Genomic DNA, 15,260 nt, shown 5'->3' with positions numbered 1-15,260 from the left:
TCCAAGAACAGCATCATCAGCTCAGCATCAACTTCTGTTCTTAATTAAACTGCTACAGATACGAAAAAAGAAAAACAAAAACCCCAATCCACCTGAGATCAGAGTTTGTCCTATTGTTTTCCATCACAACTGTCATCAACATCACTTATCATGATAACGTACAGTGTTCTATACGAAGCTACTTTCAGCTGGAAGGAACCACCAGCAGCATGCTGTGGTGATCGAGAACTGTTTTAATGAATTCAATACACTTACCTGAAAAATACACTTGCAAATAGTAATACAGTACCTGCTTTAGGCTAAATAAAGGTATTAATAAGTGAACTGTGACAAAATATTGAACCCTGAGTGATGCTGAGCAGCTACAGTTTCCACGATCTTTCTAAACTCAAGATCTCAGTGGATGATATTTTAAGTGCAAGGTCTTTTTCTACTGTTTTCTTTCTTCTTTTTTTTTTTCTTTCTTTATGCAAGGAAGACACTACATAAAGAAAATAACGACCTTTCCATGTGGAATCCAGGTGCCTGAACATAATAACTACACAGAGCAGGACTTGCAGTGGCAATACATGTAGAAGCACGATCAAAGAGAGATCATTCATCATGTATATGCACGCTGAATGAGGGGGAAAGGCCTGAGGGAAAACCACACAAAAAATTTTCATCGCACAAGTAATTATATTATTGCTTCATAGTTCTTTATGGCCTTAAATCCAAGCTAAAAAGACTAAGGCTAAGGAGGCCTAGGGAATATAGCAAGGATATAGAAGGAGACAGAGGGATCAATGAGGTTTTGTAGCATTCCTAATATCATTTATTTAGTGACAGAATAGCCACTAGACTGTTGGAATGATTTCTTGCATGAAAGAAAGCAGGAGCTCAAGAAAAGTAAGCAAGATAAGTATGTGTGTTTTAGCAGAATTCTTTCTAACTGCTAAATTATTATTGGCTAACTATCAAATATTTCACACTGTGATAAACAACTGTTCTTTTTATTTCACCAAACAAAAAGCCCATTGAAAGATTTCTACTATTACTGCATTCACCAGAACTTACTTGAAAAATACAGTTTTGGACACACATAAAATGCAACTCACAGATGAATAACTGCAACGGTCTGGGTTACTTTTCAAACATGTCAAGAAAATGTTCTGTTCTTCAGGGACATGAGAACACAGTGAAGCAGCACACCAGCTCTTGGTTCCAGACATCCACTGAGTTTTGGAAATAGCCTATCTTCTTAATTGTTGAGATTGCAGCAAACAGCTTCTCTTCCAGGAGAGCTGGGGTTTTCATGTACAACCCCCTGGTTTTGGTGCCACGCCAGCAAAAACAGAAGAAATTCCCACATCCTGCCTTGCCACCAAAAAAGGTGCATTTTCAACAGCTACGTCAGCACAGCAGTCCATACGGCCACAGAGTCAACTGGAAAAATGAACTGACTTTGATTAAAAAATGCGTTACTAAAAATGGTGCTGCTTTTAATCCACTTGAGGTCATTGGTTTGATCCCCAGCTTGGAGTCACAAACAGCTGTGGCTGCACAAGTGTGGGGCCATAGGTGGCGGTGGCAGAGAGCAGGAAATCCTCAAAACCTGCAGCCAAGAACACGCTACGTAGAACTGTACATCACGTTGTATGCAACCGTCAGAGGGACACACCACATTTTCTTCAGAGATGAGGCAATGAAGAAATCCTTCTCTCAGTTTCTTGTCCTGGTTCCTGCAGTCTGCCATGTCTAAAAGTGTGCACATACAAGAATTCTAGAAGATACTAAACTGGATCTCAGAAATCATGCTGGTTAAGAAAAAAGAAATCTCAAAATGCGTTGTTTTTCCTAACCACTCTCTGTTACATTGGCTTAACTGAAGAAATTACGAACAACGAGGCTAATAACTGAGCGCTGACAAGCTCTTAAGCCAGCTCTTGCGTTGAAGAATGTACAAAGGATCTTCAACATTTACATTAAGATGAAAATCCTCTAAAAATCAACCCTAAGTTGCTCCTGACTTGACAACCCAACGCTGGGATTCCTCCTTCAGAAAGAAAATATCCACATCTGATTTGAAAAATCAGGTTCCAAACTTGGCGTGCCACGGTTCTGTGAAGTGCTGGGTTGTGTTACAGGGTTTGCACCTCCCACACTTTTCACTTTCACATATTTACAGCCCTTCTGGTCTATAAAACTACCAACAAGCAATTCCTACTTTGCAGTTATAAAAGGGGCCCCAAATGCAAGATGGCAGAGCAGTGCTCCCCCCAGGTTAGCTTCTGTGTTTGGGACGGCGGGTTCAGACTCCGCCAATACATCTGTCGCCTCTGATCTGAAAGACAACACATCTGTGAAGGTGGGTTCTCAAGCAGCACAACATATCATCAAGAATAGAATGTATGACAACCACGCCCGTGCCTTTCCCTTAATTTCACGGTTTGTGGCACTGCTCACATGCTAGGCTGGAGCTGGTGCTCAGCTCCCACACTCCTCCATGGGTACCAGTAACAGGGACACGCGCACCCCATCGACTCCGGATCCCGTCAGCCAGCGGAACGTCCAACGCCGGGCTGCCGCGGGACTCGAACCCGCGAACCCACGGAGGAGGCGGAGCCGCCACCTGCGCGAGCCTTTCCGGAGTCCGCCGCTCCTGGCGGGGACGCTGTGCCGGCTGGGCCATCCCGGCGGGGCCGCAATCTCTGAGTCACGCACTTCGTGATTGGACAGCCGCTTCCTCACCGGCCAATGGGAGGCGTCCTTTCGCGGTGAGCGGTGCCCGCCTAGGGCGCCATCTTGCCGGCACCGGGAGGAGCGGAACGGAGCGTAGCGGCGGGCAGCGAGTCGCCGTGCCGGCCCCGCCATGCCGCACTACCAGGCCTGGGAGGAGTTCACTCGCGCCGCGGAGAAGCTCTACCTCGCCGATCCCATGAAGGTGGGTGGCGGCAGCGCCGGGCTGAGTAGGCCTGGCGGGTGGGCCAGGCCTCCGGCTCCCGAGGGAGGCCTCGAGTAACGTGGCGCATCTGGGGCTCTCGCCGCCGTGTTGTTCAGCCTGAGGCGGAGGAGAGCATTTCCCTGCGTTAATCCTGGTGGCCTTCAAGGATAAAAATGGAGCGGTAAGGAGGGAGCTCCTTGCCGACACATCATCGTCACGCTCCGAGAAGTAGAACCAAGTCCCGTGTAACTTGCACTGGGAACCGCGTTACCCGTGACACGTGGGGACCGCGAGGACCTGATCTCAGAGAAATTGTGTGCATGCTGACCTGGGTGTGCCTGTGGTACCTCTGTACAGCAGGTGCACCGTGACATCCGGGAAGGGGATTAAAACAGTTCTCTTGAATGAGAGTATATTGAGAGCTGGCTTACAGCATACGAGACCATGTCTGTTTGAGTTAAAGGAATCACAGAGCTGCTGGGAGGGACCTCTGGAGATCCAGACCAAAGCATTGATTAGCTCCCACGTCACACTGTTGTCCACAGCATCACTTCAGACTGGAAGGGCTTTGTTTCCTGGAGAGTAATTGCTCTAGGAATTAACTTCTTAATACATGATTGCTTTTTGTTTCCAGTAACTTTTTTCTTCAGTTTGTCCAAACATTAAAAACCTTCAGCTAAAAAAAATCATACAGAAGGTAACAGGACTCACAAGCCTGAGAAGACACCAGTAAGAAAGGCTTAGTTTCGTTCACCAGAAGTAGCATCACAGAATTATGGAATAGCATTAAAGGGGCCCTTAAAGCCCATTCAGTCTCAGCCTCCAGCCATGAGCAGGGCTGCCCCCCCCCAAGCTCAGGCTGCCCACCAGGGCTCCCTCCAACCTGGCCTCGAGCTCCTCCAGGGTTGCAGCATCCTCAGCTTCTCTGGGCAGCTGTGCCAGTGCTACACCATGTTCTCAGTGAAAAACTTATGCCTGATGTCTAACCTAAATCTCCCCCTCTTTTAGATTAAAACTGTTCATCCTTGCTCATTTTATATCTACCTACATAAAAAGTTGGTTTCCATTCTGATTATAAGCTCCCTTTAAGTACTGGAGGGCCACAATGAGGTCAGAGCCTTCTCTAAACAGAACAAAACGTATACTTCTTTCACATGCTGGGGGTCCCAGACCTAGATGCATGTTTGCCATTAGCATTAATAACCATTTCTTGTGCGATTGCCTCCTACCTACTGATAAGAAACTAAACAGAATAATTTGTTATATAACGCTTTGCAATATCCAGTTAAATTAAGAGTTTGGAAAGGTGGTCGCTGCAGCCAGGAGCAGCTTTCCCTCTTTTCATAAGGGACCTTAAAGGCACTATCTTCCTTCACACTCAGTCATGGCTTGGTTATTTACAAAAGAGTTTACATAGGCTCCAGAATCACACTTAGAGTACTCTCCTTTAACTTGCCTGAGAAGCTTTTGTATGTAGTTGCACTTATCAAGAAGCTGAGAACTGTAGGAGACAGGTCCCTGTTGTTTAGCAGCTGATGAGGCTGGATAGCAAGTGGTCTTGTTTTAGTGGGAGCAAGTTATCTAGTCCATGTCTGTAACAGCCTCTGTTGTGCTTCTGGGCCTGCCTGGCTGAAAGGTGTAGTTACACAGATGCTGTGGTCAGAAGGCTTTCTTGAACAAGAAGATAAGTCTGTGAAGAGATCTCTCACAGAGACAGTCTCAAAACGTGTTTTGTAGTCATGGTGATTGTTGACCATATCATAGGTCAACAAAGAACTGTTTATAGCATGGGTTGTCTTAGTTCAGAATGTTCTCAAAAGCACAAGTTGCTTTGTTTATAGATACTAATGCCAGCTGAGATCAGAAACAATAGAAGCCCCCTTGATCAGTTCTGTGTTCAGGAGGAATCATTCAATGCTTAGTCAGTTGCTGAGAGCTGATTTTTATCACAGTGGTTTTGAGAGCTTTTGTAACTGGAGAATGCAGAAGGGCTGTGGATAGGTTGAATCTCAGGGCAGGTTACTGTGGTAGGAGCTGTTTTTAGCAAGTAGAAAGCTTGCTTCCTGACTTCAAACCTAGCCTTGTTGAGTCTTGAAAACAATTTGAAAGAGCCCTCTTCAGTCTTCTGTTTTTGTTTGTTGTTTTTTTTTTTTAATTACACTAGAATTGTTTTGTTTTGTCTCCCCTCTCCACTTGTGAAAGTACTAAAATGATTCAAGTCTACCTGTAAGGCTTCAATGTAGCTACTGAATTTTAACTGTAGTGACTGGAAGTAGAACACTTACATCATACTCACCTAATACATAATTAGATACTGTAGAAAACAAGTAATGCTGAGTTTATCCCACTCAGTCAAGCCTTTTCAAGTCTTCACACAGAACTATTTTCCTAAGCATTTCTTGTCTACAAACACAAGCTTCCACTTAGTTTTGCTTAAGTGTGATATATGGTGAGAGTGTCTTATGTTGTCTGGACTCTTGTCATCTATTTATCTGTTATTGGAGTTCCTGCACATGTCACTGCTGTATTTAGTGTGGTTTGTAACATGCCTGGTGCTACTGTAGTACTGATTTAGTATGTTAGGCAAGGAAATGTAGTGATTTAACTTCCAAGCCATCTTGTCTGTAAGGTTAACAGACAGTGGAGCTGGATTCCACTGAGAAGCAGTGAAACTGAAGCAGTGTGGAATTCTAATAAAGGCAGTCTGAACTCAGGCACTCTTCCCTCATATATTCTATAGCAAGTAATTTAAATATTAATTCTTAAAATGCTTGTCATTTCAGGTGCGAGTTGTTCTCAAATATCGACACTGTGATGGGAACCTCTGTATCAAAGTAACGGATGATGTAGCTGTAAGTACAGAACACACTCTCAGAGCTTACTGGACTTCAAGTATTTGCTTTTTGCAAGCATGAGCTCTTAGCCATTGCCTTGAGTACCTGACAGTTTTCTAGAACCTTGTTTTGCTCAGGTTTCCCTGATTACCGTCTGTGACTGAAACTGACCTCTGTAGTTCAGCTCTACAATGTCCACAAGAAGCTCTAACAAACGCTTCAGTGTTCTTAAAAGGTCTCCCCATATCTTTGTTTTTGTAGAATCCTGAAATAGTTATCTGAGCACTACAAAAAAAAAAAAACACACCATCTTCGTGGAACTACATTGGTACTTTCTGCTGAAGTGTTTCAGGAGCATCTTCAAACAGACATTTACTACTGAGTGTTGTCCCTTCACTTTGCTCAAAGCAGTGACAGGTTTAATCTATAGGGTAAGCTGCTGCTTTGTGATGAGAAGACACTAAGAGCGTTGTCACAGTGAAATGTGACATTCATTGACAGCACAAAGATCCCATCCTCTGAAATAATATTATGCTACCACAACCATTTCTTATGCATTCAGAAGCACTTGAGCTGCATTCATTTACTACTCTTGGTCTAAATAACCTGGAAGGGAGCTTAGAACTTTTGAGGGGTTAGAAGAGGGCAGCAGGTAGAAATAGAATTTATCTACATGCAGAAGTACATGCCAGCAATGAGTCCTGGTGGTAATAACATTACAGCCAGGTTATTCTTGTGCAACCCAAGTAAGCAACAGTAGTATGCCCATTCCTTACACTGAGATCTGGAAAAACCTGATTTTTCCTTGCCAGGAATAGTCTGACACTGGTATTTCCAACACTTGGGCAGGATACAAAACTCCAGTAATGACTTCTTGGTGGTGTGACAGAGCTTATTTTGAATGAGATGCTGATCATGGTGTGCTAATAACAGGGAAGTAGAAAGCAGTTCAGTTTGAAGTTTTCAATAATGGAAGATTGGTGTCTGTGACTTGTAAACTTCAGCTTTTTTTTTTTTTATTTGCAGGCCTTCTTACCTGCTGTCAGTTGTGGAAGGTTGTTATGGTGATTGTTTTGTAAAGGGAGGAAATAAAGGGTTTCCTTGCTGCTAAGCATACAACTAATACAGCTAAAGGAAAAAAATAAGCTTTTCTCTACTGCTCATCTCTGAATTCAAATAGAATTTCATTGCTGGCAAAAGTTGCTGCATTCAGAGTGCTAGAGGATGGAGCACTGTTGTTTGTAATTGTTAGGTAGGTCTGAGCAGTCACACTGATGCTGTGCTGGTATAAGAAATTACTCATGCAATGAAAGCTAAGCAGCCATTTTATGATTAGTCACCAACATATTGCTCTTGTTCCTTTTGCACTTACAGGCTTGTCACATGAAGGTCACATGAAGGAATTCCTCTTTATCTTAATTAGATATTATTTTCCTAATTAAACTATCTTAAAAGTGGATTTTACTTAGGGGAGGGGGATCCTATTCAGTGGGAGATACTGATTTTATGTCACTGGCAGCATGTATGAGGACTGTTAAAGGCTGTAAAGATACACTTTCAGGATATAGAGAACAGGATAGTGAAACCTGCTTTTTCTAGATAAAATTCAACCTAAACCAAGTGTGCCCCTAAAGGCAGCTTTAAAGCTTAAGTTTTGGCACCTTCTTTGAGAGAGAAGATAATAAACGATGAGCTTCACTGTTTTCAAAACAGAAGGCAAGAACCTTTGAAAGAAAATTAAACAGGCATTTTAAAAGAAGGTAGATGGGTGTTGCTGCTGCCACATCGTAGCAACATACCCCAAATGTGCATTGAAGTACTTGTTTTGTTGGTTCAAGCACAAATTTGTTGCAGCTGTAAGTGGGGTAAAAGCAGTGCAAGTGGAATCTGATATTAAGCAACTTTCTCTTGCAGTGCTTGCTGTATAGAACAGACCAGGCGCAAGATGTAAAGAAGATTGAGAAATTCCACAGTCAGCTGATGCGACTGATGGTGGCTAAGGAATCCCGCAGTGCTGCCATGGAAACAGACTGAACTGCTGAAAATAAAGGAGCGCTCCGGTCGGATTTCACTGGAAGAAAACATCTCTTGGATTTGAACAAACAGTGGGACAGGAGATGCTTTTACATACCGAAGTGGACTGTTGACAAGTCTAGAGCATCTTCCTCCCCAGACTCCACTTTGGAAAACTAGGAAAGTAAATGCTTTCAATTGAAAGCTTATATTTATTTTTGGGAATTGAACAAGAAACTATTCTTACACACTAAAGTACGCTAAGACGACAAATCTTTACAATTCTACAGTACTTGTGTGTGAATTTGGTGGGCCACAAGCATGTTTCTGGAAAGTTGTAATAAAATTTCATATAGGTTTTGTTGTGTTCATATGTTATGCTGATGTATTCTCAGTGAGAGGATTTATTAACATAATACTGTAGTGTGATTAATGGATCTAATAGATATTTAGATAAATAATATACTTCAGTGGGGTTTAGAAGATTGGCTGCTTTCTGAACTGAATGTTCAAATTGCCAATGTATATTAACACTGCACCTAGCAAAATTTTAGCTTTTATTATTGATTTTGGTCACATGCAGTAATGCATCTGTAGAATCCATGTTATATTGGGTAAATAATTAAGCTTCTCTATTTGAAATGTTAAAGCAACACCTGCTGTATACAGTTAGCAGTGCTCAAGCAGTTTTTCTGGTTAGGCAAATATTGATTAAAAATACCAGACTTTTTTTCAGTACTTGAACTATTGCATACTAGAAAGGGGGGCCTTTCCCATCCTTGCCTCAGGCAGAGTTGAAGTATATCAGCAGGACTAAATCTAGAGGCTCTTGCCTGTTAATAGAAGTATGCAACCAACCACTATCCAGTCATCATTTTTAGCTACTTGTGAACTGTGCATTGTCAAATGTTACATGAGGCAAGTGGGATGTCAACCAGCTGAACAGGTAGATAAAAACCAGCTTGATAAATAACACTGTCAAAAATAGACCCATGCCCTCTAGGCTTTGACTTTTTTTTTTTGCGTGCTTACCTCTGGTAGGGTGATGAAAACTTTGTCTTTTGCAAATGCTTTCATGCTTGACAACTCAGTAGCTGAAATTGATACTGGACCATGTATACTTAAAACCACATTTTGTTTTTTATGTAAATATGCTACTGGTGTACTGTATGTCCAGCTACTGTTTTGGCTTAAAAAGACAAAAGGCATAAAACAAGCCAGAGCCACACAAAGACTTGTCTGTACTGACATTTAAATATGGCAAAGCAATCCACTTCAATAGCTACCTGTTGTCACTGACATTAAATAATCACAGTCTACTTAGAAACAACAGAGTTCTTAGATTTGCTGAGGTCTCTAACACAAAACACAGGCTCATCTGCTGCAGTAGAGTACCCAACCAGCTGATGTGCAGCATTGCATACTGTTGGAGAGCACTTGGGTACTGAATTGCCAATGGCTGCTCTGTAGCAGTGACCTACACGTAAAGGTTTTGGATTGGCTTTTGAAATGCAGATCATCACAGAGAGAAGGCTAGACTTCGTCCATAATTAAGCTGTAATAAGATGCTGTGTTCTGAAAGTTCCTTGGTGCTCCAAATTATTGTCTTAATGATTGCAATATAGCATGTTAAGTAATCAAACCATTTTTTAAATCTAGAGTACTGTTTTGCAGTATGTATGGTTGCTGTATAGATGTCACACAAGCGAAGTTTCACACTGCTGACTTGGCAGGTACAAAGGCTGCTGCTATCTCAGTGTGATTTTTGGCCACTTTATAAATTGGTTTGGCACGTGTGGTGTGCATGGAGGATAAAGGTAAAGAGAGAGAGCTGCAGGTAAACTTCATGCACCAGGGGCAGAGACCTGAGGAGGTTTTAAAGGGCAGTACTGGTGACTAGCAGAGGGATGGATTACAGTGCTATACTAAATTGCAGTTGTCAAGAAAGAGAGGCAGGAAAGTCAGTTTTGGTTGACTAAATTCAGAAATTATTGCTGTAAAAATCACAAGGAAATATTAAAGCTGTATTCTTAAAGGTTATGTTATGCTTATTCTTTGTATACTTGCTGGAAAATGAAGATGGTACTATGCAGTTATAATAAAAATATTGCTAAAGCTATTGCTTTAAAGACAAACAAAAAAGCCTTTATAAACTCATTTAGGGAAAAAAAAAATGACGACATTTCGTGCTTCTTGACTTTGTCCTGCAGCTTTCAGTCACTTCAATACTTTTTCTACCATCCCATGAACAAACACTGAACTCAAAGTTCTGCTTTTTACTGTTTATGTTCTTGTTGAGAGTACAGTATGCACTTGTCACAGATGTACTGTAGTTACCAATTCCTAATAAACTTTGTCAATGAGTTAGGCAGTCAAACTGCCAACTGCTTAAAGGTGTCTGTTGATACCTAATGAAAAAAGTCAGCTGCATTAAAAAGTATCTGATGTGTGTAGAATATCTGCATGGGAAGTGCTGAATGCAGCAGCCTAGCCTATCAGCAGATGCTTCTGGTTTCCAGAAACAATTATGCCAATTAAAGGATGCAAACAGCCAGCTCAGGAACATATAGGTAACTTGTCTGGTAATGGGAATCTTTACAGGAGGACCAAAGTTATTAAAAATCAAAGGATGGTTTTGCTTGTTTTAGCTTTTTTTTTTTTGCTGCATATGTTAGTTATCTTCAGTGACCATCTCATTCTGTGAGCGCAGTTTAATAAAAAGAAGGCTCTATTTCCTTTAGAGTTTTTAATTCTAAGCCTCTGGATATGCAAGCATATTCTGGATTACAGGAAGATCCTTTAATTATCTGTAGAAGTGAGAACTGGATACAAGTCATGGTTTTAGAGATGCTTATGAAAGAGGCTTTTGTTTTCATCAAAGTCTTGAGCTAATGCTCTCAAGAGCATCAGATTTATTCTGGAAAATTAGGTGCTTTTGTGCCGAGTCCGTGCAAATGGGGAATTGAACTGAAGCCAAGCCTTTAACAGTGTTTTAACTTGTCAAAATAATTACATTTCATCTCCATAAGTTCTTTCCTGCAGTGCAAGAAAAAAAGCAAGTACTGCTCAACATCTCCTGTAATGTGGAGAAACCTTGGTTTTTGCCAGCCACTGTCAGTAAGCCTTTGATGGTTGTTGTTCCCTTGGGTTGATTTTAAGGGATTACATCATTTGTAAAGTGTGTTGCCCTCTTGCTTCAGAGGGAACAAATCTGCTCACTTCTTTATAAGTAAGAATGGGAACACACTGTTGTCCTGTACTTGTGCTTTTTCCCCTTTTTTTCCTGCTTTAAGGGAAGATGTTCCACAGAAATGATACTGTGACCACTTCTAAAAGGCATTTGAGATTGATCTGAAGTGGAAAAAGGAATCTGTAGTAAATAGCTATCACACTTTTTTTTTTTTTACTTCTGTATATCTTCTCATTTAGAGACCAGATTCTGCAACTGTTCCCATTCTTTCAAGAAACTGAACATTAGCACAAGGCCTTACAAAGTTGGATCTCAAACTGAAAGCCTGATTTGTACAATGCGCTGTGCTGACGTAACTTTAAGTGTCATTGACTGAAACAAAGTTGCTTTTGTCAAGCATATTTAAGACGCCTTCATGTGAAGATCCATTAAGATAGATATCCACTAACTTGTTTTTTGGTTTTTTTTTTTGAAATCTAGTCTATGCACCATATCTACCTTTTGCTGAAATTAATAGTGATCTCACTTCCAAGACATGAGGTATCTATTCTGAGAACTCAATACCACTTAAAAGGTAGATGCCGCATGACTTGAGATAAAAATCTTCGTAAGCAACAAAACTGCATTATCTTATACACAGGCCTTGAAAGGTATTTAAATCCAGGCAAGAGTTAAATCATCTTTGTGCTGGAGATGACATGAAAACCCCTTTCATCTGTTGTTACTTTTACAGCAAATACTCTTCAGACTGACTTCCAGATAAGCCTCCCCAGCTTTTTATTGGGAGGAATTACCATGTGCTGTAGGTAGATGTGGCCTTTTTACTCTGTAGAAGTGGTGCATTTATAAGGGAATGCTACCACAGTATTTCAGGAAGAGAACAGTTAGTCAGCAGAACACAAAGCACAGTAGTCCACTAATCCCTGACAGTTGGTGTAGGCCCTCTGGCTGCTGTAACAGACCAGAAGCTGGCAGGAGAACGTGGGCTTACATTGGACCACGTAGTACAAGTCTGTGGGAACTGGGAGCCAATAAAAACACAGTCACAATGTGATAGCAGAGTTAGTTCCCTTCATGCAAGTGCAATTGTTATTTTCATACACTATGTTTTTAGTGAATATGCATTTTTCCCCCCTTACATTGTGCCTTAGTCACAGGTGTTTGTTCTTGGAGTCCCCTAATGGAAATAAAGACTTTCTGCTATTCTAAAAACTATCTCAAGTCATTAGTGCTATCTCTGAGGGCTCTTAGTTCAAGAGCTGGCCAGGCTCCCAGCCAGAGCCTGTGTGCTCAGCCTGGGAGTGCCCCCATAAAAACAGCCCCTGATGCAGGGAATTTGGGTATTAGAAAACTAAAAATACAATTTCTCTTATGCTGGAATTGATTGCATTCATGAAACTGTTCTCTATTTAAATCAAGACCAGCTTTGAAGAGATTTGATTCTGCACTGATTCTTCTGTCTGCTTTTTTTGTGGAGATTCTTAGTCTTTCTGCTAGAACTTAGAATATTAGTCGTGCTGAAAGGCCTGGGAGAGGTTTGGTTTGTTGCTTTCTCCTTTGAAGTTGTGCTAGCACACTGCATTCATTTTTTGTCTAGAAGTGGTATCTCCATAAAAGGCCCGATCCGTTCTGCTGATACTGAGAAGAATCCTCCTGAGCACTGCATGCGTGTTTACAGCAAGATTTCAAACACCAGTTTCTTAGAGGAGTTGAGCTTTCTGGAAACCTATTGAAATACTTGCTGACTGGTAGTGAGCAATGAGAAGTCACTGCTCACGCTGGCTAGTAGAAAAAAATACATATTTTAAGTGTGTTGCTGATGTATGTAAATAGAGCCATCTAAAATACAGTTCTCTTGTCATTATGTGACTGAAAGATGAAAGGCTTGCCTCAAGGCACTGACAAATGAGCTCTGGCAAGTTTTGAGCAAGCCTTAGAGAAGTTACCTCCCAAAGATATCTTTTCCTTTAAGGAGTCAGCAGATAGGAGGATGAATTAATGCTTTAGGCATATCAGTGCAAAAGTTGATGTCTTACTTTAAATTGCTATGAAATACACATTTTAAAATTGGAGAACAAGAAGGGAGCTGACCTTCTCAGTGAGTGTTTAACAATTGGTTCATAGAATGGTTTGTGTTGGAAGGGACCTTTAAGACCACCTTGTTCCAGCTCCCTGTTATAGGCAGGGACATTCCCCTCTAGACCAGGTTGCTCACAGCCCCATCCAGCCTGGCCTCAAATGCTTGGTTGCTCTTCTTTGTTTCCTATAAGTTTCCTATAGCAGAGCTACCCAATAGCCAAGGGCAGTAGCCAAAGAAGTAAATGAGATTCACCTGGGCTTATGCTCAGGGGGAAGCCTATGTATGCTTCTCACACAGCAGAACTACATAACAGGTGACTGTACTTAAACATCCAACCAACCATATTTTCAGTGTTCCCATGAGAGCAAACAGCTGCTTTCTGAACAGCTCCCTAACCACTGCAGCAGTGCTCCATGTCATCTGACCAACATGACAAGACAGGAATTCCACACTAACCTGGGTCAGTGTAACAGCTGGCTCCTGATTCCTGCCATCTCTATCACACAGCTCCTAGCACACCTCAGAGCTTTGGCTGAACCCTTTCCATTTATCAATGTATCAAAAAGCTTAATCTGGAGACCTGCTATTATAGTATTCTGCCTGATTTGCGTCCTGACACAGCATCACCAAAGGTCAGATGAGTGCTTGTGGAAAGGAAAGTTAGGACTCAGTGGATCTCAGGAGGGCTGAGAAGAGTGATTGGAATAGAAGAGCCAGCAGTTAGATTGGCTTAGACCACCACAGAACCTCAATTATTCATATTCTGCTATCTCCCTAGCTTGCTTGTAAAAACTCATGTTTGTCTGTAAAATGCTCTATAGTGTAGATTTCACATAAAATTTATGTGGAAAACAGTCAGTAACTGAATACATTTTCATGTTGTTCTAGTTCATATAGACAACAGTAGTACACCACTTAGTAGTACAGAAGTAAAGACTGTAGTTTCTCACTCAGAGCCTCTAGAAGCCTCTCAGACAGAAACTCCACAACTGAACATGTGCTACAAGGTAAAGGAATATCCCACAGATTCACAGAACTGTGTGGTAACTCTTAAAACACCGAGTGTTGGGATTGAGAGCGAGCAGCATGTAGGAAAGCATAAACAACATCAGTAGTAGCTGCCCAATGCACAGCTACTCCAAACCAGAATGTTTGGAAGGTATCTCCTGTCTGCATCCAGGTAGCTCCTCACAATAACCCATTCAAACACTGCAACATCTACAGGGTACCATTTCACCAATAGAATCATAAAGGCTGAAGAAGCTCACCAAGATTATCACGTAAAACCAACAACCCACATCCCCCATAACTAACATTCTACTCACAAAGAAGCAACATCACTTCTAACAGGTTATTGGCAACACAAGGCAAAAAGGCAAAGTACTTGCAGATAGACCAATAGTCATAGACATGAAGAAGAATTGAACTCACCCAGCTATGATGAGGCTCTCTCCCCACACAGACACCTCTTCAGGAAGCAGCCCAGGTCCAAGAGATGCTCTTCCTTTAGTGGCCAGCTCTTATATGAGCCATCCTGGTCCCACCCCTTCTGGTTACATGGGGAGCACAGATGCAAATACTTTGCCTGTGCTTCCTAGGCCAGCCACACCTCTTCCCCAGTGCTCAATCACCAGTTCAAGCCATGACCTATCAGTTCCCCTACTAACCCGCTTCCTTCAGTGCTATATCTCTATGTTTTTTGAACCCCTCCAAAGATGGTGTCTCCACTACCTCCCTGAGCAGCCTGTGCCATTGTCTCACTGCTCTTTCTCAGAAGAAATGTCTCCTAATATCTAACATGAACTCCCCCTGGTGCAACTTAAGGCCTTTACCTCTTGTTCTATCACTAGAGAGATGGGGCTCTTTGATTTCAGGATCAGAAAAAAGGCTTTCCTTCCTCATTCTTCCAACTTCTCTTATTAAACTTCCTTTTGACTCTTTTTTCCTTTCTTCTTTTCCATCTATTTTAAATTTAATCTTGCTCTTTATATCTAATAGGCTAATTATTATTATTTATATTTATTATTAATAAATTTAATATTTATTTATTATTAATAAATTTATTAATAATATTATTAATAATAATTATTATTAATAATAATAATTATTTATTATTATTAATTATATCTAATAAGGCTAATTCATCTTATTTTCTCCTTGTAGTTGACCATAGTGACTTTTCTTTGGGAAGAGGATGCAGTTGCATCTTCACTTTCTTCT

General features: G+C 41.3%; 1 protein-coding gene across 1 annotated transcript; it reads left to right on the top strand.

Moving 5' to 3' along the window:
- The first annotated feature begins 2,744 nt into the window (after positions 1–2,744).
- Positions 2,745–9,808, top strand: SRP9 (signal recognition particle 9). The gene is made up of 3 exons (XM_031596569.2): positions 2,745–2,923; positions 5,707–5,775; positions 7,672–9,808. Exons 1-3 carry the CDS (start codon positions 2,852–2,854, stop codon positions 7,789–7,791), a joined length of 261 nt encoding a protein of 86 aa, XP_031452429.1. The 5' UTR covers positions 2,745–2,851; the 3' UTR covers positions 7,792–9,808.
- The last annotated feature ends 5,452 nt before the right edge of the window (positions 9,809–15,260 follow it).

The sequence above is a fragment of the Phasianus colchicus genome, chromosome 2, assembly GCF_987193195.1.
Source record: "Phasianus colchicus chromosome 2, bPhaCol1.hap1.1, whole genome shotgun sequence".
NCBI classification, from domain to species: Eukaryota; Metazoa; Chordata; class Aves; order Galliformes; family Phasianidae; genus Phasianus; species Phasianus colchicus.
The sequence above is the reverse complement of the archived record's forward strand: the minus strand, read 5'-3'. Positions and strand labels throughout refer to the sequence as shown.

What these genes read in the sequence shown, in the direction of transcription:
- SRP9 (XM_031596569.2), top strand. Translation starts at nt 2,852, where the DNA reads ATGCCGCACTACCAGGCCTGGGAGGAGTTCACTCGCGCCGCGGAGAAG. An exon ending in ACCTCGCCGATCCCATGAAG is followed by an intron (nt 2,924 to 5,706) that starts GTGGGTGGCGGC and finishes TTGTCATTTCAG; the next exon opens with GTGCGAGTTGTTCTCAAATA. An exon ending in AAGTAACGGATGATGTAGCT is followed by an intron (nt 5,776 to 7,671) that starts GTAAGTACAGAA and finishes TTTCTCTTGCAG; the next exon opens with TGCTTGCTGTATAGAACAGA.